This window comes from Rhinopithecus bieti, unplaced genomic scaffold, assembly GCF_001698545.2.
Source record: "Rhinopithecus bieti isolate Rb0 unplaced genomic scaffold, ASM169854v2 scaffold_2451, whole genome shotgun sequence".
NCBI classification, from domain to species: Eukaryota; Metazoa; Chordata; class Mammalia; order Primates; family Cercopithecidae; genus Rhinopithecus; species Rhinopithecus bieti.
In genome coordinates this window covers 178743-203748 of record NW_016803687.1, presented here as the reverse complement: position 1 = coordinate 203748, position 25006 = coordinate 178743, and the positions used below count along the sequence as shown (strand labels likewise).

General features: G+C 33.6%; 1 protein-coding gene across 1 annotated transcript in view; it reads left to right on the top strand.

The window, feature by feature from the left end:
- The window catches only part of LOC108514453 (uncharacterized), a 245172-nt gene that overhangs the window by 42453 nt on the left and 177713 nt on the right, over window positions 1-25006 (top strand). The window contains exon 4 of the mRNA XM_017850734.1: window positions 1903-2037. Within this exon, the coding sequence (XP_017706223.1) occupies window positions 1903-2037 (135 nt within the window). The remainder of the gene's footprint in view (window positions 1-1902; window positions 2038-25006) is intronic.

Sequence of the window (25006 nt, the reverse complement as noted above, 5' to 3'; positions counted from 1 at the left end):
ATTTGTCTTCATGTTACTTAGAAAATTCTTCATCTTTTCCATGTGTTGATGGCTAATTGGGTGATATTTGGCAGATACCGATACAACTTTTTAAGCATCTTTCAATTATCAGAAAATTTCATTAATTTTTGTGATTTAAATTTTGTATTTACTCTAGGTATATCATCCTTGAATACTAATTCTCCTTTCATGTTGCTGAAAGTTTGCTCATAGGGCATAATATGCAGGTTAAGGGCACTGTTATCAATTATACAGTTTCAAAGCCATAATATTAATAGGTACATCAATATTATCTTATGAGAAACATATAAAATGATTAATTCAAGGAGAAACTAATAAAGGGCTATATACTTTTACAAGGAGAAATACATTTACTTAATCACAAAAGTAAAAGGTGATATTCTTTTTGTTTTAGTTTAGAATCAGATGCTGAGACAGTAATTCCAGTACAACTAATTTGCTTGGGAGTTAATACTAGGCAATACTGTTAATGGAATGGAGAAAGGAGACAGGAGGGAAAGGGGTCAAAAAAGAGTGCAATATCAAGCAAATTACCACGTGGACAACTGGAGCTTAATCCCTCTAGGGAACTCAGAAAAAACAGTGTAAACAACTTGAGTGCTGGGTCTTTCTCAGCCAACTCCCCTGAGTCTGGCTGAGGCCCACTGCTTGGTGCATAGATGGGTTGCATGAAGGCCAGAGGGAGCCCTTAGGCAATGGAATGCAGATGCTGGCAATTGAATGTCAAGTTAGCATGCACATAAGTAAGGGACAAGGAGATATGGATGGGACACTGAAAGAAACTGCTCTAGTTTGCTTATTTCAAAAGAGACAAATAGTCATACATACACTAAATATAAATTTTCATTTATTGTACTGCTGTGTTTTAGGATCTCAAATAGCTATTCATATTTAGACAATTACTAAATATGTCTTGAATCTGTTGATGTCTCATAGCTATCTCCCTCAACTGAATGAATGAATGAATGAATGAATGAATGAATGAATAGAAAAACTGAAATCCATGTGGTTGAGTGCCAGGATGATATAACTTCTGTTAGAAACCACCTTGGTGCCCTTTGACATTGACAGTCAGAGCTAAACCTGTATTTGAGCAGTCGCTGACATCCTGTAAATGTTGACTTATACAATCAGCTTCATGGGGTTAAATGTAGCATATTTCAAAGTAGAAACTCAATGTCACTTTTTTGAAAAAAGAAAAAAATTATTTATGGAAAACTACACTTATAAAATGTATGCATCAATTGTCTTGCTCGTTATCTAACTCCTTTCTAAAGTCAAGTATGGGAGATAAGTGACAGGTGGCCCACTTGAGTGGTTTTCTGTGGTAGTCTTGAGCCAGGAGTGACAAAGTACCTTAAATGTGAAAGTAGAAATGCATGAAGTTAGTGAGCAAAAAGTAGACCTTGCTCCCAATTAGGGGCCAACTTTAGAAACATAATAAGCCATCCAAAGTGGAATTACCAATTTAAGTAGTTAGAATGTGAGTAAAAGCCAAAAAGAGATGAAAAAAGTAGAGCAGCTAATAAACAATGAAGAGTGAAGTGGATCAGTAGGTGTCAGGTCCTCAGAAGTCCTGATATAAAAGCTACATCTTATGACATGGTTGAGCTGACATTATAGGATTTATCATCAACTGTCATGAAGCCAGTATAGAAGGTGCCAGTATTCATCTTGGGGAATCAAGTAAAAATTTCACTGCTGTGGAATGTGAGGAGAGAGAAACATGCCCACTTCCTTCTAACCTTTGCCAGAAGGTCGACATAGTACTAGACTAATCGTGGAGACTTACTGGTAGACAGGAAAATAAAGCTAGAGTTAAAGTTTTTTACTTGATGTATTGTTTAAAGAATATTTTCTTTTACATTTTTGTCCTTTTAGTCTATGAAATAATGTTTGCTAAGAGGGAATATTGGCCAAAAATTGAAAGAAGTGAGCTCCCCAATTTCTTCAATGACTGTGGACATTTCCCAACTCAGAAACAAATTGATGATACTTGGGACCTAGTCCATCAAGGTGAGTAGTTTCTCATTTCTTTATTTTCTCCTTCTTTTCTTCAACTTTCTTCTTTTCTCTTTCCCAACTTCACTCAGTTGTTCTCTTCCTTTCTTCATTCCTTCTCTTACTTTTACTAAACTTTTTTTTAAGTCCTTTCCCTCAAATTTATTTGTATCTGATCTTAATATTTGTGAAGGAAAGTATTTGAAAAGTAGGTTAAAAGAAGTTAATACAATACAGTTTTTTTTGGAGGAAGATGGAAGAGATGGTTTTCATTTTATAGTTTTAGGTATTTTTTGATATAAAATAAGTTACATCAAGTTGAGTATATTTTAAACCATCATGTTTTAAATACTGATGCTAGGAGGCTTTCTCCTGGATAGTTAGATTTGGTACTGGAGAACACAGTCAAGTTAAAATGTGTAAACATTGTAAGCTATTTCAATACAATATACTTTCACAGAAAATCATTTCTTTTCTGAATAATAAATGAAAAATATTGTTTATGGGAATATTTAATAATTTAAATGGAGCAAGATTTCTCTCTTCAATAAAGACTAATAAGGGGATGTAAATTGTCACAAAAGCATGAAAAATTCTCTATGAATTTTCCTTTAATTTCTTAAGATTCTTCTCAGCTTTTCTTTCTTTTTTCCCCAGCTTTATCAAAGTATAATTGACAAATTAAAATGGTTTATATTAAAGATGTGATGATTTCAGATACATATGCATTGTGTAATGACTACCACAATCAAATTAATCAATATATCCATCACCATCCATAGTTACTGTGTATGTATGTGTGTGAGTGTGAGTGTGAGTGTGTGGTGAGGACACGTAAGAACTGTTCTCCTAGCCAATTTCAGGTAATCAATACAGTATTAACTACAGTCACCATGCTGTACATTAGATCCCCAGAACTTATTTGTCTTTCAAACTGAAAGACAAAAATTTGTATGTTTTGACCAACATCTCCTTAATTCCCTCCAACCCTCAGCCCTAGCAACCGCCATCCTACTCTATGCTTTTATATCAACTTTTATAGATTCCACATATAAGTAAGACTACACAGTGTTTGTGTTTCCACATCTGGCTTATTTAACTCAATATAATGTCTTCCAAGTTCATCTTTATTGTGACAAATGACAAAATTTCCTTATTTTTAAAGGTTGAATAGCATTCCATTGTGTATAATACCACTTTTTTATCCATTCATTTGTTGACAGGCACTTATATTGCTTTCTTATCTTGGCTATTGTGAATAATGCTGCAGTGGAGGTACAGATATCTCTAACAAACTGATTTCATTTATTTGGATATAAACCGAGTAGTAGGATTGTTGGATCTTATGGTAGTTCTATTTTTAATTGTTTAAGGAATTTCCATACTATTTTACATACTGGGTATACCAATCTACATTCTACCAATAGTGTACAAACGTTCCCTTTTCTCCACATTTTCGCCAATACTTGCTGTCTCTTGTCTTTTTAATAATAGCTATCATACTAGGTGTGAGGTAATATTTCACTGTTGTTTGACTTGCATTTCCCTGATGATCATATACCTGTTGGCCATTTGCATATCTTCTTTGGAAAAATGCTTATTCAGGTTTGTTGGCCATTTTTGAATTGAATTATTTGGGGGTTTTTACTATTAAGCTGTATGTTTATCATTTATTTTGGATATTAATCCTTTATCAGACATATGGGTTGCAAATATTTTCTCGCATTCTACAGATTTTCTTTTCATTTTGTTGATTGTGTTTCCTGTGCCGTGCATAAGCATTTTAGTTTGATGTAGTCCCACTTGTTTTTTAAAAATTATTCTTATTTTTTATGATAGAGACTGTGATCTAAGTTGCTTAGGCTAGTTTTGGACTCCTGGGTTCAAGTGATCCTCCTGCCTTAACCTCCCAAGTGGCTGGGACTACAGGCACATGCCACTGTGCCCAACTGTTTTTTGTTTGTTTGTTTTTGCTTCTGTCACCTGTGCTTTTGGGGTCATATTAAAAACTAAAACCATAGCCAAGATTGCCATCACAGTGCTTTTCCCCTGTTTTCTTCTAGAAGTTTTGTGGCTTCAGACCTTACATTTAAGCCTTTAATCCATGTCAAGTTAATTTTTAAATATGGTGTTAAATAAAAGTCTGATTTTATTCTTTTGCATGCGGTTATCAAGTTTGCCCAACACCATTTATTGTAAAAACTATCCTTTCCCTATTGTGTATTCTTGGCACCCTTGTCAAAAATTAGTTGCATATAAATGCATGGGTTTATTTCTGGGCTCTCTATTCTATTCCATTGGTCTATTTGTCTGTTTTTATGCCTGTACCATACTGTTTTGAATACTATAGCTTTTTAATATAGGTTGAAATCAGGAAATGTGATGCCACTAGCTTTGTTCTTCTTTCTCAAGATTTATTTAGCTATTCAGGAACCTTTATAGTTTCATGTAATTTAGGTTTGGTTTTTGTAAAATGCCATTGGAATTTTGATAGGGATTGCATTGAATCAATAGATCATTTTGAGTAGTATAGGCATATTAACAATATAAAGTCTAATTCATGAACACAATATATCTTTTCAATTATTTGTGTCTTCAATTTATTTAATCAGTGTCTTATGGTTTTCAGTGTACAGATCTTTTACCTCTTGGGTTAAATTTATTCCTAAATATTGTATTTTCTTTTTTTTTTTTTTTTTTTTTTTTGAGGCGGAGTCTCGCTCTGTCACCCGGACTGGAGTGAAATATTGTATTTTCTTTGACGTGATTGCAAAGGGAGTTGTTTTCTTAATTTCTTTTTCAGATAATTTTTTGTTAATGTAGAGAAAAGCAGCTGATTTTTATTTGTTAGCTTTTCTTTCTATTTATATACGCATGCTCTGGCTTTCTACTGTGTTTAGAGATAATGTCACCACAATGTAATTGAGAAGAGATGGTAAGGAAGTGAAACAAACATTTCAAGACCCTTTTTTTTTAAATCTAAAGAAAGGGCTCACATACTAGTACAAAGGTGTGAGTAAATCAGAATGTAAAGATGGATGCTTCATTATATGTTTGGAGTTCTCGTCTTTCATTCTTAGTGCAAATTTACACAATTCTTTACCTATGGACTTTCTTTTGCCACTGCTGTATCCTAGTATCTGGAACAACTTTTTAGACTTTGATAAATATTTGTTCACCTATTTGCAGACGCATCTACATCACTTTATGCTTCAGTTTAGGTTAAGTGACTTTTCTTAATGATAAAAGTATTTAATTTTATTATAGAAAATTTGTAAAATATAAAAGTATATAAAATTTTGAAGAAATAGCAGTTGTTAACATTAACTATCTCTCTAAGTTTTTCTGTCAATATGGCATTATTTTATGAAAATCCAGATTTTCCATATATAGTTTGAACATATTGTTTTGTTTAACAATACTCATCAGTTTCAAAGCTACAAATAATTTTACAGTGTTATTTTGACAGAGTAGTAATCTGCCATATGGATGTTCTATAATGTATTTATTGTTATACATTTAAGTTGTTTTCATTTTTCTTATAACAATAAAATAAAAAAATTAAATGCAGCAAAATATAACTAATCAAGTAGTTAAAAAATACATGACTAGTGTTAGTAATTTAAAATATGTATTTTTTTTCAAATTAACAGCTTCAAAGGGATATTTTTCTCTACTCAGTATTTTAGAGTATATCATAATGGCTTAGATTTAGAGCATGGCTCTGGGGTTAGCTTGCCTGGGCTTAATTCCCTACTCTACCACTTTCTAGCTGTCTTTGGACAAGTTATATATTCCTCCTATACCCCACTTTTTTCGGCTATAAGAAGAAGATAATATCTAAGTCACTGGACTGTTGTGAGGCTTAAATGAAATAATTATGTAAAATATGTGGTCCATTGTAAGTGTGCAATAAAAGTTTGTTATTACTCATAAGTAATTCTCATATATTCTTAATTATGAAAATAAACATTTATAATTAAGTTTGTTTTGAAAATGTTTAAAATTAAACAAAATTGTATAATGACTCTTTTAACAGAGATTTTATATTGAATATCATCAGTTGGTTTCTACCCATATCATCTCTTTTGATTATCATAATGATCTACATGCTAGAGGAGGTGATATGCTCCTTTATACATATTTTATGGATGGGAGAACTGAGGCTTAGAAAGAGACTTTTCTAAGCTCATTGGTAGAGCTGGAACTTTAATATTGCTCTCTTCGAGTTAAGGTGAATGCTTTTCCATTCTACTCTGTGCAGACATTTTAAAATCAATGTTATAAAACATAATTAGATGGATGATTAAAACATTCTTGATAGCAAGAGCTGCCTTTTATTCATGTTTCACAGACTAGCTTAATGCCTTGCAATATGTTAGATTTTTCTGTAAATGATTGTGTCTGTTAAGATTCTTATTTAAACCAAAATTTTCAAAAGAAAAGTTAATTTAAAAGCATATTTTTATTATAATGCAGAAGATTGGGAAACTTTACAGAAAGGGGCCACTCCGATGTAATTTTAAATGTGTCTAATTATATTGGTCCATCCAGCTACAACACTTTTTGATGCATAAGAAGATTTAATTTAAAATGGAGGAGATATTCTAAAATATGAAAAGACAACAGAAAATTGATGCAAGAAGGAGCTAAATTAATGGATTCCTATTTACTTCTGGTATATATTCTATTCTTAAAATAATTTGATTTTATGCATTTTAGATTGTCTGTCATCTTCATTTATACTGACTTCTTTGATTGTGTATAATAGCTCCAGATGTGCAACCTACACATTTTTTCATCCAGTAGAATATTTCACCTGAATGCATATGTAGCTAATTCAATTGATTAACTACTTCAGTGTACGACACCAAGTGGGTCACATTTCTGAAACTGTCTTCAGGTATTTTTAGCATTTTTTTTCATTCTTTATTCTTATCACTATGGTAACAAAAAAATTTGTGACTGAGGACATGATTTTTGTCTAAAAATCTTACTTTGGGAGAATGAAGCAACTTCCGGCTACATGTGTAGGCAGATCTTAAAAGCTGCAGAATATGCAAACATGAAAACCATTACTTGATATTCATTTAAATTCTAATAAATGAAACTAATAATATGAGAATAGCATATCAAAAAGTAAAGAAAATAATGAATTGTGGGCATGTATTATCTACTTATACTTCTGTCTAGTCCTTAGAAATGTGAACTTTGAAGGTTTTCCCCTATTTTTCCAACATGTAAATAGAACTTTTAGTTCATTTTCTGCAATTAAGATAATCAAAAAACTCAACAACGATGATAAGTTCATTTTAGTGAGGAGCCCTAGACAAAATCTTAAAACCATGAAAGGTACTTACTTATATTCTGTTTAACCTGAAATATCTTATGCATCTGAACAAATTATAACCTGAGATATGATATGAATCATTTTAGGTTTTCTGAGTAGTTAGTGGCAAACTATAACTATTTCCTGAGCCCCCTGTTCCTCAGACCACAGCTTAGTCCACCACAAACCAACAATGCTACATTTTCTGCTCCTTTACCAATATATAGCTTGTTTTTATTAGATGGGAAACATATAATGATTTTCTCTTAAAAGTTTTTCACATTAACAGGCACTCTAATCATAAAGTTTAATTATTTAGGAAGGGATTTAAAAGGATATTTTAAAAATAGAAGAATTTAGACTATAAAAAATTTAAGACTGAAAAATTCTGATGGGAAAAGAATGAAGATGTATCAGAGGTAACGTGCTACAATAGCCTTATTTTAAATAACTTCTAAAATAGAAATTTAACACATTCTTATTGCAAAACATTTTGAAAATACACACTAAAAATAAAAGGTGAAACACTGGCAACTTTATGTTTGAGAATAGTGTGAGGCTCCTGACTAGGCATCAGAATAGGTAGTCAGTTCTTATAAGGATCTTATAAGTTCCCCCATTAATATTTGGTTAAATGTGTGTGGCAATTTATCTTCTTCATTAATAGAATAAAAGTAGGATCACATTATACATATGTTGCTGATGCAAATCTCAGCTCACAAGCTCACTGTTTAAGACTTACTTTATATTTTCAGGCTTCATGCATCAGAAATTTAATTTCAGGCAATTTGACTTTTCATTCTATTTTCTGAGGTTTTGCTAAATAAGAGTGGACGACAGTCAATCTCTATTACTACTGTCAGCCCCAGCCAACCACTGATCTGCTTTTTGTCTCTATAGATTTGCCATTTCTGAAAATTTCTTGTAAATGGAATCATACAATATGAAGCCTGTTAGGTAATGACATAGCTTGTGGGGTCCAGATGATCTGCAGTATTATCTGTCAACTTTGGCACTTCCTGGTAGTTAGTTCACTACATTACCACATACTAGATCACTTAAACAATGACAATTTAGTGTCTCATAGTTCTAAACACTAGGAGTCTAAGATCAAGGTGTTGGCGGATTTGGTTTCCATTAAGGCCTCTTTTCTGGGCTTGTTTTCCTTCTGTGTCCACACATGGCCTTTCTTCTGGGCATGCTCACCTCAGTATCTCTTCCAGTTTTATAGGGACTCCTGTCCTGTTGAAATAGGGCCCTACCCTTATGACCTCATTTAACCTTAATGCCCTCTTTAAAGGTTATATCTCCAAATAAAGTCACATTAGGGGTTAGAGCTTAACAGGTTAATTTTGGGAGAGGACACAATTGAGTCTATAACACCTGGGATATCCATTGATTTATTGGCACTTATTAGTCAATTTAATCAGGATGCAATGAAGATTCTTTTATAATTTAATTTAATTTAATTTTTTGAGATGAAGTCTTGCTGTGTTGCCCAGGCTGGAGTGCAGTGGTGCAATCTTGGCTCGCTGCAACCTCCACCTCCTGGGTTCAAGAGATTCTCCTACCTCAGCTTCCCAAGTAGCTAGGAATACAGGTGCCCACCACAATGCCCAGCTAGATTTTTGTATTTCTTTTAGTAGAGATGGGATTTCACGATGTTGGCCAGGTTGATCTCAAACTCCTGACCTCAGACGATCTGTCTGCCTTGGCCTGCTGGGATTACAGGCATGAGCCACTGCTCCTGGCCAATTCTCTTTTTATTTTTTGACATCTCTAATGAGATATAATTTACATCTTAAAAAATTCACCCATTGTAAGGATTCAGTTAAATGATTTTTAGTAAATGTACATTGGTGTACAACCATAAGCATGTTAGATTAAATTTAAAGATTTTTTCATAACCTCAAAACATCATTTTGGGCCCATTTGCAGCTAATCCCTACTCTTACCCCCAGTCCCAGACAACTACTAGACTGCCTTCTGTCTCTATAGATTTGTCATTTCTAAAAATTTCTCATAAATAGAATCATGCAATATATAGTCTACAATATATAGACTGGCTTTTTTCAACAATATTTTTGAGGTTCATCCATGTTGTAGCTTATTTTAAGTACTTCATTCCTTCTTATTGCTGAGTAAGATTTCTTTGTATAAATAAGTCATATTTTGTTTATCTATTCATTAGTTGATGGACATTTAGGTTGTTTCCACCTTTTTGTTTTGAATAATGCTACTATGAACATCTCATTGTGGTTTTAATTTGCATTTCTCTAATAATGAATGATGTTGAGCATCTTTTATTAGACATTTTTATTTATCTTCTATAGAGAAGCCTATTCAAAACTTTTGCATATTGTTTCAATTGAGAGCTTTGTTTTCTTCTTATTAAATTATTGACTTCTTTCTATTCTGGATACAAATTCTCTATTAGATATATAATTTACAAGCATTTTTCCCAGGCTGTGGAATATCTTTTCTTTTCTTAATGGCATCCCTGAAAAGCAAAGGTTTTAATTTTATAAAGTATAATGCATCAGTTTTCTTTTCTTTTCTTGGGTATGCTTGTGTTGTTATATCTAAGAAGTTTTGCTTGTAACAAGATAAAGGTTTTCTTCTACGATTTTCCAAGAATTTTAATGACTTACTCTTACTTTTGGTCTATAGTTTATTTTCTTCCAGCCTATTTGCATATTTGAATATAAAGTGTTTTTCTTATAGAGAGCATAGAGTTTGATCTTTTAAAAATATAGTCTGTTTGATTAGAGTCTTTAATTCATTCATATTTGATACAATAATTGATATGCTACATTTATGTCTGTCATTTTACTGTTTATTTTGTATATGATTCATGTCTCCTTTGTCCCCATGTTCCTCCTTTACTTTCTTCTTTTGAATTTTGTATGTATACTTTTCGTTTATCATTATAATTATACCAGGAATTTTAAAAGTATATTTTAATAATTATTTTCTTAGTGGTTGCTCTAGGTGTTGCAATATACGTTTTAATTTATTACAATATTTTTAGATAAAAATGAAAATAATTCCAGTTAAACATAGTCACTTTGCTTCAATACAGCTGCCTGTCATCCCTCCTTTGTGTTGTTATTGTCATATATATAACATATGAAATTTATAAGCCTAGCAATATAGTTTTATAATTATGTTTTATGTAATAACATAGTTTTGAAAGGAGTTAAGAGAAGATATTTGCAGATATCTTTTATACTGTTATATATATAAAAAACAAATATATAAGTATATAAAAGATATCTGCAAATGTATATTGCAAATGTATATATGTATTCATATATATATATATGAATTCCTTTGCTCTTCATTATTTCTTTTGCTCTTTACCATTTACCATTTCCTTTGCTCTTCGTTATTTCTCTGGATATGAGTTACCATCTGGTGTCTTTTTCTTTCAGCAGGTCTTCTGGTAGTGTATTCATTTAATGTCTTTATGTCTGGAAATGTCTTTATCACCTTTATTCTTGAAGAATAGTTTTGCTGGATATAGAATTCTTGGTTGCCAATTTTTTATTTTTCAGTCAGCGTTGTGAATATGTCCTTCCACTGCCTTCTGACCACCATTAGTTCTGATGGGAAATCAGCCATTAATCTTATATTTGTTATCTTATGTATGATGAGGCATTTTTCTCTTTCTATTTTCAAGAGTATGTCTTTGCCTTTGTCTTTCAACAGTTTGGCTATGGTGTGTTTACATGTGATCACTTCATGTTTGTTTATTATACTTGGGATTCCTTGAACTTCTTAGATTTTTAGATTAATGTTTTCCATCAAATTTGGCAATTTTCAGCCAATATATTTTTATTCACTTTTCCTCCTCCCTCCTTTCCTTTGATAACTCTCATTATACTTATGTTAGTATACTTAAAGTTTTCCCAGAAGTCTCTGATGCTGTTTATTTTTAAATCTTTCTTTGTTTGGTTGTTCAAATTGGATAATATCTATTAATCTACCTTCAAATTCACTATTTCTTTCTTCTGCCTTTTCAAACCTGTGGGTGAGACCATTTTGTAATTTATTTCATTATTGTATTTTTCAACTCTAGAATACATTTAGTTTCATTTTATTGATTCTATTTCTCTTTATAATCTCTATTTTTAATTTTATCATATTTTTCTTTAATTCTTTAAATATAATGTATATTAATTATTTGAACATGTTTATAACAGTGTCTTTGAGTTCTTTGTCTGTTAAATGTAACTCCTTTTCACATAAGTATGGGTCACCCTTTTCCATTTCTTGGCGTGTCTTATTTTGTTGTTGTTATTGTTGAGTACTGGAAATTTTAGATAATATATTGTTACAACTATGGATTCTCCCCTTACCATTATGGCCTGCCCCAGGATTTACTTATGTAAAGGTTTTGGGCCGTGGTGTCTACAACTTTTGTGTAGCAGGCTGCCACTTTTCTGATATTTAGTAGGTATTCTTTAATGCTTTTCTGATATTTAGTAGGTAATTCTCACCCATCTGAGAGATAAAAGTACATTCTCTTTTCTGGTTAATAATTTAAGGAATAAGTCAAAAAGTGAAAGAAAATTCATGAGAGCATGCTAATGGATACCTTCCTTGGTTGAAGCAATCCAGAGTCTTTTTCAATGAAATTGCTTGTAAATATAATTAACAAATATATTTTAAACACTTAATATGTGCTGTGAAAAGTAATGTGGTTCAAATATTTCAGACTCTCCATAATAACTGGAGAGACATACACACATATGACTACATACATACCATGTTGTGAGTGCTTAGACATTCACACATGTATCAAGTGCTCAGATGATATAGTATTAATTATATGTTCCTTAGATAGAGGGTAGGATTTGAGTTAATCATTGGAAGATGAGTTAACTAGATAAGAAAATAAAAACAAAGGTTTAACACATAGAAGATAGTCAATGTGCAAAGCAGATTAGAATTTTCAGGATAGCTGGTAACACTGAATAGGGGAAAGTCTGTGTCTGTGGGGTAGATACCTGGAGAGGGAGCCATGCTACTAAAACTGCTGACTAAAAGACATCTGATCATTTATTTAGATCTAGTTAATTATGATTGCTTTTCCCCATGGGATTCTATTGTTTTCAGTTCATTATTTACCTATCATCTGCCTACTGTAAATGGATGTTTTCAAATATACAATGCAAATTAGATATTGGAAATAAATCAATTTTGTCAGTAGAAGCTATTTAAACCCTTTCCCCTAGAGCTGAATACCTCTGGATAAACAAGAAACCAAACTCTAAAGGCAAAGAGCAACCCTGAAAGATTTGTCTTATCATCACCTTGCTTTAGCTATCTAATCCAGGCAGCTGTTTCTACGATTCTGCTTGCTCTCTTCCCTAGCACTTTTTAAAGATGGTCTCATCTTACATTATTTAACTCTGTTAATGCCTGCTTTAACCCTAGCAATAGCTATGCAAAGCTTATTAAAGCCCCTGAGAATCATCATGGTTAGTGAAAGACTTTTTCTTCCTCCCTACTTTCCTGTCTATCCTACAGTCATGTGAGTTGTTACTCCAATTAGTAAGTTACTCTAATTTGCCATTCTGTATTTTTTCAACCTTTGACTCTTATTATTTGGTTTGATATATTTGTACCATTGTTATATAAGCTGCACAGAGAATCTGATTAAATTCTGTAATATTACTTAACAGTTATTCTTCTAAAGTGTGTCTGTTTTCTTTAAGTAGAAAATAACCATCTTTAAGAAACAGTGGGAAGGCAGGGGCTTTAGAATGGTATAACTTCAATAAAGGTATAATTACTTTCATGAGTCTGCTGGAGAGCAAGGCTTTTGGTTCCTTTTGTTAGATCACTGTTTATTAAGATTATACACCCAGTACTCCTAACATGCAGAGAGCCACTAGCCAATCTTTGTTTTATAATATTAAATTACTATAAAATCAGGAATATAAACTCCCTGATGAGAACAACTTAGCTATACAAGTCTCTGATACATGAAAGGAACACTAATATAAAATATTGTATCATAAATTCTTGATATACCAGCTGTTAAGATATGCAAAATTTTAATTAATATACTTATCCCAACATCATAAATATAATATTAAGGACATTTTAATTTTTTCTGGCATTTATCTTGGTCCAGAGTCCTATAAATTGCTACAGTAAAATGAAAACTTCCAAAAGACTTAAGGTAGTTTTCAGTCCTTTACTGTCATAATGTTTTGTAGTTCTTACTGAGTTTGCTTAAGTCACATTTAGTAATGAACATTTTTCTAGCTTTTCTGAATCAAGCTTTTATTATACATTATGCATTGCTCAATAAGGCAACATGATGCTTCCATGCTGTGAAGCCTATCATGCACGATATAAATTATTAGTAGTATTGAATTGAAAGCTTATGATTCAGGTTTGTAAAAGCAAGCCTCTTACTGGGAGCTGCCAGTTTGGCAGAACATAAACTGATTGTTTATGCTAAAAGCTGGCTTTTTAAAAAAGTTTACCTCTAGAGCCATGATCGGTCCATAAGAGTTTAATTTTGGTATTTTGATTTCCAAAATTTAAAATTCAGTTTTCATATTGAAATCAACATGGAATACAGTGGTGTAGCTATGTCTTTTATAAACCATAATCCTTATAAAAGGAGATATTTATGGAGTAAACATCTTGGGGGCATAGGTTTTCAGAGATTAATGCAAATATCTCATGTTCCTACCATAAAATTGTTGAGTTTTTATTCTTTAAAAATATTCTTGTCAATGATTCCTTATATACCACTGTGTATATAATTTTAGCATGATGAGGGACCTAACATCCTTTTAGCTGATGTTGTTCTGAGGTTTAGAGGACATGATTTTTCATATACCTCTTCATATGCACTTGTCATCTTTTGAAGTAAACACAGATACACACATACAAGCATATTTGCATAGCACGTGCATCAATAGTAATGCCCATCAGCATTAACAACTTCCTATAATAAAGGCAGATGTCAGAACCATCTCTTTCTCTTTTGTATGGAGTTTAATTCATAATACTAATCAGAAAAGGCACAAAATCGAATGTACACTTACAATTTATTGTGTGCATTTTCTAGCATTCAGGTTTACATTTAACATTAAACAAATATTTAACTAGTGGCTCTTAATCAAGGTCTCATCACCTATTTATGTATTCAAATAAATTGTAAAGTGAGTGCCAAATAAGTTGATTCTAAGAAAGTTAAGGTCCCTAGATTTTTAAAGTAAGAAATAGATTTGAATGGATTAAAGGATAAGGATAATCCCTATAACATCACTGTCACTGACTAAAATTCTAAAGACAAAAAAAGCAGTAGAAATTTCCCTGCCAAATATATTACCCTTCTTGGACTTTTTCATTCTATATAAATGTGAGAATTAGTCTTTCTAGTTCCATTAAAAGTGCAGTTAATATCAAGATAGTTTGTAGAGAATGGATTTCTTTTTTTCTATTAAATCTTCCTGTTTAACAATAGTGTTGTGGTTTGGCTGTGTCCCCACCCAAATCTCATCTTGAACTGTAGTTCCTATAATCCCCACATGTCATGGGAGGGATTCAGTGGGAGGTAATTGAATCATGGGGCAGTTACCTCCATGCTGTTCTCATGATAGTGAGTTCTCATGATAGTGAGTTCTCATGAGAGTTTATGACTGTATAAGGGGCTTTCCCCACCTTCATTCTGCACTTCTCTTTGCCTGCTGCCATGTAAGATGTGCCTTTGCTCCTCCTCTGCCTTCTGCCATGACTGTGAGGCTTCCCTGTCCATGTGGAATTGTGAGTCCATGTGGAATTGTGAGTCCATTAAGCTGCTTTTTCTTTATACGCCCAGTCTTGGGTATGTCTTTATCAGCAGCATGAGAACAGATCAATACAAATAGGCTATCTACTTAAGCTTTGTTTTACATTTTTTAATAAGAGTTTTTTTTTTTTTAATTCTCTATAAAGCAAAAATCACAAGCATTCTTATACACCAGTAACAGACAAGCAGAGAGCCAAATCAGGAATGAACTTCCATTCACAATTGCTTCAAAGAGAATAAAATACCTAGGAATCCAACTTACAAGGGATGTAAAGGACCTCTTCAAGGAGAACTACAAACCACTGCTCAGTGAAATCAAAGAGGACACAAACAAATGGAAGAACATACCATGCTCATGGATAGGAAGAATCAATATCGTGAAAATGGCCATACTGCCCAAGGTTATTTATAGATTCAATGCCATCCCCATCAAGCTACCAATGAGTTTCTTCACAGAATTGGAAAAAACTGCTTTAAAGTTCATATGGAACCAAAAAAGAGCCCGCATTGCCAAGACAATCCTAAGTCAAAAGGACAAAGCTGGAGGCGTCACGCTACCTGACTTCAAACTATACTACAAGGCTACAGTAACCAAAACAGCATGGTACTGGTACCAAAACAGAGATATAGACCAATGGAACAGAACAGAGTCCTCAGAAATAATACCACACATCTACAGCCATCTGATCTTTGACAAACCTGAGAGAAACAAGAAATGGGGAAAGGATTCCCTATTTAATAAATGGTGCTGGGAAAATTGGCTAGCCATAAGTAGAAAGCTGAAACTGGATCCTTTCCTTACTCCTTATACGAAGATTAATTCAAGATGGATTAGAGACTTAAATGTTAGACCTAATACCATAAAAACCCTAGAAGAAAATCTAGGTAGTACCATTCAGGACATAGGCATGGGCAAGGACTTCATGTCTAAAACACCAAAAGCAACGGCAGCAAAAGCCAAAATTGACAAATGGGATCTAATTAAACTAAAGAGCTTCTGCACAGCAAAAGAAACTACCATCAGAGTGAACAGGCAACCTACAGAATGGGAGAAAATTTTTGCAATCTACTCATCTGACAAAGGGCTAATATCCAGAATCTACAAAGAACTCAAACAAATATACAAGAAAAAAACAAACAACCCCATCAAAAAGTGGGCAAAGGATATGAACAGACATTTCTCAAAAGAAGACATTCATACAGCCAACAGACACATGAAAAAATGCTCATCATCACTGGCCATCAGAGAAATGCAAATCAAAACCACAATGAGATACCATCTCACACCAGTTAGAATGGCAATCATTAAAAAGTCAGGAAACAACAGGTGCTGGAGAGGATGTGGAGAAATAGGAACACTTTTACACTGTTGGTGGGACTGTAAACTAGTTCAACCATTGTGGAAAACAGTGTGGTGATTCCTCAAGGATCTAGAACTAGAAATACCATTTGACCCAGCCATCCCATTACTGGGTATATACCCAAAGGATTATAAATCATGCTGCTATAAAGACACATGCACACGTATGTTTATTGCAGCACTATTCACAATAGCAAAGACTTGGAATCAACCCAAATGTCCATCAGTGACAGACTGGATTAAGAAAATATGGCACATATACACCATGGAATACTGTGCAGCCATAAAAAAGGACGAGTTCGTGTCCTTTGTAGGGACATGGATGCAGCTGGAAACCATCATTCTCAGCAAACTATCGCAAGAACAGAAAACCAAACACCACATGTTCTCACTCATAGGTGGGAATTGAACATTGAGATCACTTGGACATGGGAAGGGGGACATCACACACCAGGGCCTATTGTGGGGAGGCGGTAGGGGGGAGTGATAGCATTAGGAGATATACCTAATGTAAATGATGAGTTAATGGGTGCAGCACACCAACACGGCACATGTATACATATGTAACAAACCTGCATATTGTGCACATGTACCCTAGAACTTAATGTATAATAAAAACTAACTAACTAACTAAATAAATAAATGTTCCATAAAGAACTTATGAATCCCTTTTTATACTTATTTCTAAGAACTTTAGTTTTCCGTTGCTCTTGGGAAATGAAGGAGATTCAGTTCTCTTACATTGTTTCTTACGTCAGGTGCTGGATACAGAAATGCTTGTTTATTTCTTTATTTCTTTTTTATATGTCAGAAATATTTCAAAATAAAAATATAAAAATTCTCTCATTCCTTCCTATCACACGTAGAATAAACACTTAATAAATGACACATTTTTCTGCCTTTCTGACTTCAGCTCCTATTCCTCTCATCTTTGCTCACTGCACTCTAATTAGGCTAATAACTTGACTTTTTAAATACACTAAATTACTTGCATTTGCTGTTTTCTTCTATTTAAAACTTTCTTTCCTCATGGCTCCCTTTGCAAGAGTTTGACTCATATCTCTGCTTCAATATCAATTACTCATAAAGCCCCTTCCTGACTTTTCTCTCTAAAATAGCCTGCTGTTCTCCCACTGACCTCTGCCCTCCATCTTTGCTCCATTATCTTAATATTTATTTTCTTTCATCCCACCTATTACTACTTGAGATTGTATTACATATGTTTCTCTTTATTTGTTTATGGTCCATCTCCTTCTTCTAGCCTGTTGATTTCCATTATGGCAGGGGCCATACCTTTCATGTTCACTGCTATGACCCAGTTCATGGAATAGAAACTTGTTTGTAGAAAGGAAGGAAGAGATGGTGTCACCAGCCACAGCAGACTGAAGGCCACATGCCCATACTAAGCTAAGAAACATGAAAGGAAAATCTTTCCTACTTTCCTTTAAAATTAGTAGTGTAGGAAAAAATTGTAAAGAGGTAGTATATGCTCACATAGTCCTCTGATGATAAAAAGAAATGATTCAGATAATTATCTTTCAGAAAAAGCCTGCTCCTCTCAGAACTTTCCAAAACTCTTTGTCAGGAAAGCTTGTGGAGATCCTATAGTACTTCCCAGGTAATACTTTCTTATTCATGAGTATTCTGTGTGATTCTTGGGAAATATTATTTCAAACATGGCATCTCTTGTAGGTCTCTTGCCAGTGTGTCGCCTTGTAGGCACTGAGAATGTCTAATGGGCCCTGGCATCATACCAGCATTGCCTTTGTATACTAGGTAAAAGACATGTTGCTGCTGTTGTATTTATTTGTTTGTATATTGTTTTGGAGCGTTCTAAGGTGAAAACAGCTTTCATGTATACCAAGGCTCTATCTATACAGGAACACTCGCATTATTTTCTGCTATGATCTTGTTAACTCTGGACACACTTGCAGAGCCAGCCAAGTATGAGTCACCCAACAAAAGTGAAAGCTGGGAGGGGATTAAATAAGATTAGGATTCAGATACATGAGGTAATAGAGGAGCTGACCCTGGTGTCAGGCAAAGCTACCCTCTTATGTGTACAAGAATGAACCTTCAATGACCAGTCATGTTAATAAGACACCTGCTATAAACAATATGTTCATAAGAAAGTTAACAAACAGTACCAGACCAGTGTCTGTTATTAGTCAAGAGAAATGGACTGTTTAATCAGAGAAAATGTTTAAATATTAAAAAGAGTGTTATTCTAATTGTTAAAATAAAAGTGAAACAGAATGGTAACTAGCATGCAGTCTCCTCTGAGGGGCTCAGTTGTGCTAGTGCTACATATAATTAATTTTAAAAGCTGATGGCTGCCAGTTTACATCTAAGAAATTTCTACATATTTATAACAGTTTCAGATGGCAAATACATTGAAATTAATGTTTTTCCTCTTTTATATACTAGACTATAAGCACCGGGTCATTATCTTATGCCTTTTTGTATGCTCAGGATTAGCACATTTTAAAAAGGTTGATAAATATTTGTTGAAGGAAAGAAGGGAAGGACAAAGAGAAGGAAGTGGTAGTTGGAAAGAGAGAGGGAATAAGGAAGAAAAGAATGCAGGGAGGAAAGAAGGAAGCAAACAATGAGTGAGGATTACAGTAGTTTTGAACTTTTTTAGGTTGAAACATACAGAGTTTACAAAATAGAGAAAATCTCTTCTCAAATGTTTATCTTGTTACCATCATTTCTTGCCATTTCAAAGGAGTTAGAAAGGAGTTTACTCGGAACTGGCATACCATGCAGATACTTAAGAGGTAAAACTCATGTCACTTTTTAAGGGATGAGTTTATGCATATGACAAAGAACGAATCAAATAGTTCTTCATAGAATCTTACAATACAATGAATATAGTAAATTTATCATGTAGACACAGGTATAACTTACTCTATCATTTCTGCTCCTGAGTAAAACTTTTTCACATGAATTCCAGTATTGTCTAATTATATTGAATATATACATGAAGTATGGAAGTTTTTCTTAAAAGTATTTCCAAAACATCCTTGCAAATAAGTTCCAGTTGTTTTTAGTCCACCACTCATCAGAAAATAAATGTGATAATTGTGCATATAGAACATAAAACAAAGTAGCCCATACATTTTTAGGAATCTGCGCCTCTTCTATTTCTCTACCTGGAGACTTTTATAGTTTAAAATAGGCTATGATGTTAACTGATTGAGCACAATTAGTGTGTGTGTGTGTGTGTGTGTGTGTGTGTGTGTGTGTGTGTGGGTGGGGGTTGTGCCTGTGTCTGAGTATGCATGTATAGGTAACATGATAGCTACATACATCTTCATTGGATAAGGTGTTAACCTTTTCTTTGTTCTTTCTACCTGGAAATAAATCTCTCTAATTGTCTTACCTGAATCAGGCTCCTAGTGGCAACTATCAGTGGTAAAGTACAACATGAAGAGAAACTAAATAGATTTAATTTAGAATTTGGGATTTAATCTACTTCCAGTCCCTTTGCCATGATACTCTCTCAGGACTAATATATTTCAAAACTACTTTTATGTTCCAATAACTTAGTCTATGTGTCAATTCTGTATCCTTTCTTGGATAAACAGAGATTGCTTTCCTGGTTTTCCCATAGATACATAGAGTTTTCTATCCCATTCACTCATTCAACAAATGTTTATTGAACATCTTATATGTTGTATGTTCTTCAAGGTTTCATGGGTACAGTATGAATAAAGCAAATTTCCTGCCCTACTGAAGCTTGGATTGTCCTGGAGAGGGAATTATATATATATATATATTTTTTTATGTATATATACACATATATACATGTATATATTTATGTATCAAATCAGTGATAAGTCCTATGAAAAAAACTAAAGCAAGGTAAGAAGATAGAGAGCAAAGTGGGTACATTTTTCTTTGGGGTGGTCAGAATAATTGTTTGGAATACAGTGGTGTTTAAGCAAGGACCATAAGGAAGTGAGGGAGGAAACCATATTGATGACTGTGGGAAGGATCAAGTCCTAAGGCAGGAGTGGATATTGATAGACAGCAAGAAAGCCAGTGTAGCTAGAACAGATGGATCAAGGCAGGTGGTGAAAGGAAACAACAGTGGAGCACTTGCCAAGGACTAGGTCGTGGAGGACATTGAAGGCAGCATTAAATACTTTAGATTTTATTGTAAATATGATGGAGACTTCATGTGACTTATATTACAAAAGAGTGGCATGACTTTCATGCGAATGGGCTGTGGGGCCCAAAAGAGGAAGCACGAAGAATTGTCTAGGAAGCTATTGCAACTGGACCCGTAAGAGAGTGGGAAAGCTCAGTTAAGTGGGTTTACAGGGTATGATGAGAATGATGGATTCAGGAACCTCTCAAAAGGAGCATTTTATGACCTTTGGAATCCTTGCAACTAAAAACTGGGCTATGTTAGAGATGTTCTCTGTAGAGTTGTAGACTTTTGCTAATAGTGCAAATCTTTATTCAAAGATTTGGCAAAATCCCTATAGCCTAGCATATGTCCTGTTGGAAAACACTGTTGGTCAATGCCAATGAAAGTCTGAGATGGGATGGGACCTTTATGGTTTTATGAGAAAAATATGTCACCAACCCAAGGGAAGTAAATTAAATATAATAACTGAAAACCAGAATATTTGGAATGACAAAAACCTTTCTTCTAAAATGTATTCTTCTGGTTGGGTGTGGTGACTCATGCCTGTAATCCCAGCACTTTGGGAGGTCAAGGCCCACAGATCACTTGAGGTCAGGAGTTTGAGACCAGCCTGGCCAAAATGGCTGAAATCCCATCTCTACTAAAAATACAAAAATTAGCCGGTCGTTGTGGTGCGTGCTTGCAATCCCAGCTACTAAGGAGGCCGAAGCAGGAGAATCACTTGAACCCAGGAGGCAGAGGTTGCATGAGCTGAGATTGTGCCACTTGCTTCTCCATTCCTGGTCGGATGGAGCGAGACTCTGTCTCAAATATAATATAGTATTTATATATATGTAGAAGAATGAAATATATATTACTACTATACTACTATACTCGAGTTATATATAATAATATAGAAAGATGAGTAATATATATAATATATTTCCCTACCCAGTAATATTGCTTTTCATAATAAACTTTGCTCACTAAATATTATGTCTCTGTGCTCAATTCTTTTACTTTTGCTTTATTGCTACTTTTTCACTTATTAAGGGAGTCTATCATTTAATGAAAAGCCTTTAGTGCAGCAGAATAAAAATACTTTTACTTCTTATGCAAAAAAAATTCTCCCTTTTGCTCCTGTAAACATCATCTCAAGCCGAATGCCATTCACACCTCAGAGAGCTTCTATAGTGCAAGGTACACTGTCTGTCAAGTTAACTGATGGTCAGAAGTACCATCTACTGAGCATTTAAACTAACCTAAGACAAACTGTGGCATGTGAGAAATTTGTTTTGGGGAGTCCTCTATCAATGGTGATACTTTTATATTCATTTTCTATGCCCAGAATCCTCATTGCCATGTTCTGTTACCTTAATTCCTCAGGCTTATTCTTTCCTAATTTACTCTCTTGCTTCAAACATTTGATTCTCCCATGAGCCATTTCTTCAGAGCTTTCCAAGGCAATTGGATGATTACATTTTACCTCATCTTTTCAGAATTTGAGATTACCTATGTTATGTAGTAATATCTGATGAGATAGTGATGGGAGCATAATACTATCCTTGCCATGTAGCACATATGTAATTTTATAAAATCTTTTAATACCTTAACTCAAAGAATTGATAAGTGATGACTGATAAAATGTCAAGCTGTGAAAGTTTTTGGGTTCTACATGGTGCCTCAGTTGAGAAGACTGAGTATTCTATTTGAGATTCAAGATAGGCTGGGTGTGGTGGCTCACACCTGAAATCCCAGCACTTTAGGAGGCTGAGGTGGGTGGATTGTCTGAGGTCAAGAGTTCAAGACCAGCATGGTCAGCGTGGTGAAACCCCATCTCTACGAAAAATACAAAAGTTAGCTGGGTGTGGGGGCAGGTGCCTGTAGTCCCAGCTACTCAGGAGGCTGAGGCTCGAGAATCACTTGAACCCAGGAGGCGGAGGTTGCAGTGAGCAAAGATTGCGCCACTGCACTCCGGCCTGGGCGATAGAGCAAAACTCTGTCTCAAAAAAAAAAAAATCAAGATAAATCTCTCATGAAGATATCCAAGCAACGTAATTAAGTACCTATTATGTACAAGATGACTAGGAAGAAATACTGTTACTGAGTTGATTGCTGATGTCAGGAAAAGGAAAATGGCATTATTCTTTGAACATTGTCTCAGAAAATCACTTTTTTCTTCATATTGCTGCATGGCTGTGTTTACTTTAACACAGCATGGCATGGGAGAAGCAAAAAGACTTGAGTGAAATATAACTGTGTTTTAATTCTGTTTCCATCTTGGGCAAGTTTCTCTTTTGGAACCTTATTAACTCCTGTGTAAATCAGAATAATACATACTGAAATTCATTAGGTATCTTACTCCACTCAGGCTGTTTTAACAAAATACTATCAACTGGGTGGCTTAAACTATAAATATATATTTCTCACAGTTCTGGAAACTGGGAAGTTCAAGATCAAGGGGCTGACAAATTCAGTGTATGTGAGGGCTCTCTTCCTGACTTACAGATGGAAGCCTTCTTGCTGCATCCTCACATGGCAGAGAGGAAGAGCTCTTGTTTCTTCTTCTTCTTCTAAGGACACTCATCTCATTCTGGAGGCTCCATCCTCATGACTTAATTTAAACCTACTTACCTCCCAAAAGCCACCTGCTAATACTATCACATTGGGTGTTGAAGTGTCAACATATGAATTTAGGGAAAGGCACAAACATTTAATCTATAGTAAGAGGGAAATATATGTCACATATAAAGCAACATATCTTCAGGTTCATAAATATTAGTCACTTCATATCCTTAGTCTTTCTTATTCTTGTGAAAAAGATTCAACTATTAAATCTGCTTTGATAGGTGTGGCCAGCACCATGACTGCTTTAGTGCTTGATAGTTTATGGGAACGACAATCATGATCTTTTTATAGTAAGTTTATATGGTGATTCCTGTTAGTTTTTGCTGAGATCATAATTCCAGGAGTCAGATAGGAAAGTATTTTGGCGTGTAACTAGAATTCCCCTTGCTGTACTGATCCGTAAATGTCCTATAAACTGACTATATATTATTACTTTTCCAAGAGGCTATAAAAATAAATACTGGAATCTATTATTTAAAAATTTTCATAATAAATTATTTCCTTAAAATGGAATAAAACATTCATTAATAAGCAAAATATATAGGAAACAACAACAAAAAGAATATAAATTATGCAAGATAATTTTTTAAATTCTGGATATTAATACATTGCATTCACAGTTTACATATTTAAAACATTGCCATAAAATATTTTTTCATGGAATTTTCTAGTTTTACTATTTACACGTATGTTCATTGTCAAAAACAATATCAGCTCATTTTAGTTCTGTTGAGGGCATTTTATCATTATAGTATAATTTATTTATACATTAAACATGGATTAATCTGTCATGATGATTGCACAGAGAAGTAGGTTTCATTTGTCTAGATTAAATTTCCATTTGTGTAATGTAAGCAGGCTGCAAATTATTTGAGGAGCCATTTTTTACATTTTATAGCTCTTTGAAATTTTCACAGTGAAAAGAACTTTTTTGATGATATAAATAATATATGTTTGTAAAATTAAAAAATATTCAATGCTCTTCTTCTTGCTTATATATGCATATAAAAGTACATGTTTGTGGTCATTGTTTATTACACTGTCTGGAATTGCCATGAGAATCTTCTAACCCTTTTCAATGTCTTCATAATGTTCCGTGATATAAATATACCCAATTCTATTCAGTCATTCTCCAGTTAGTCAGAATTTACTTTGTTTATAGATTGGTGCCATTACAAACATCTTTTTGGATTGGTGCTTCTATTTTTATGAAACAGATTTATAAGAGTAAAATTGTTGGATAAAAGCATATAAATATTTTTAATTTTGATTGATATATACAGAATGATTACCAATTCAAATTTCTCAGCAAAATTTGAGCACATCTTTTTATTTCTGAATTCCCAATGGTAGATGTATTTGCCAAATGAGTGTGAAATGATTTACACTTACTTTAATTTACATTTCTGTGATATAAGTTGCTCTTCATATATACGTAGTTCTATGGAATGCCTATTTATAATTTTGTCTGTTTTCAATTTTTTATTTGTCTTTTCTTACTGATGCACTTTTACCCTATTTATATATTAATCCTTCACTTGTCATGTATTTTACAACCATTTACCAGTCATTTAATTATGACCTTTGTTTATGTTATCTTTGATAATGTGAAATCTTTAAATTTCTATGTAATTAGTATATATTTACACTTTTGGTTTACCTTTTTTTTGGTTAAAAACATTTTTCAAACTCCAGGGTACACATAGAACC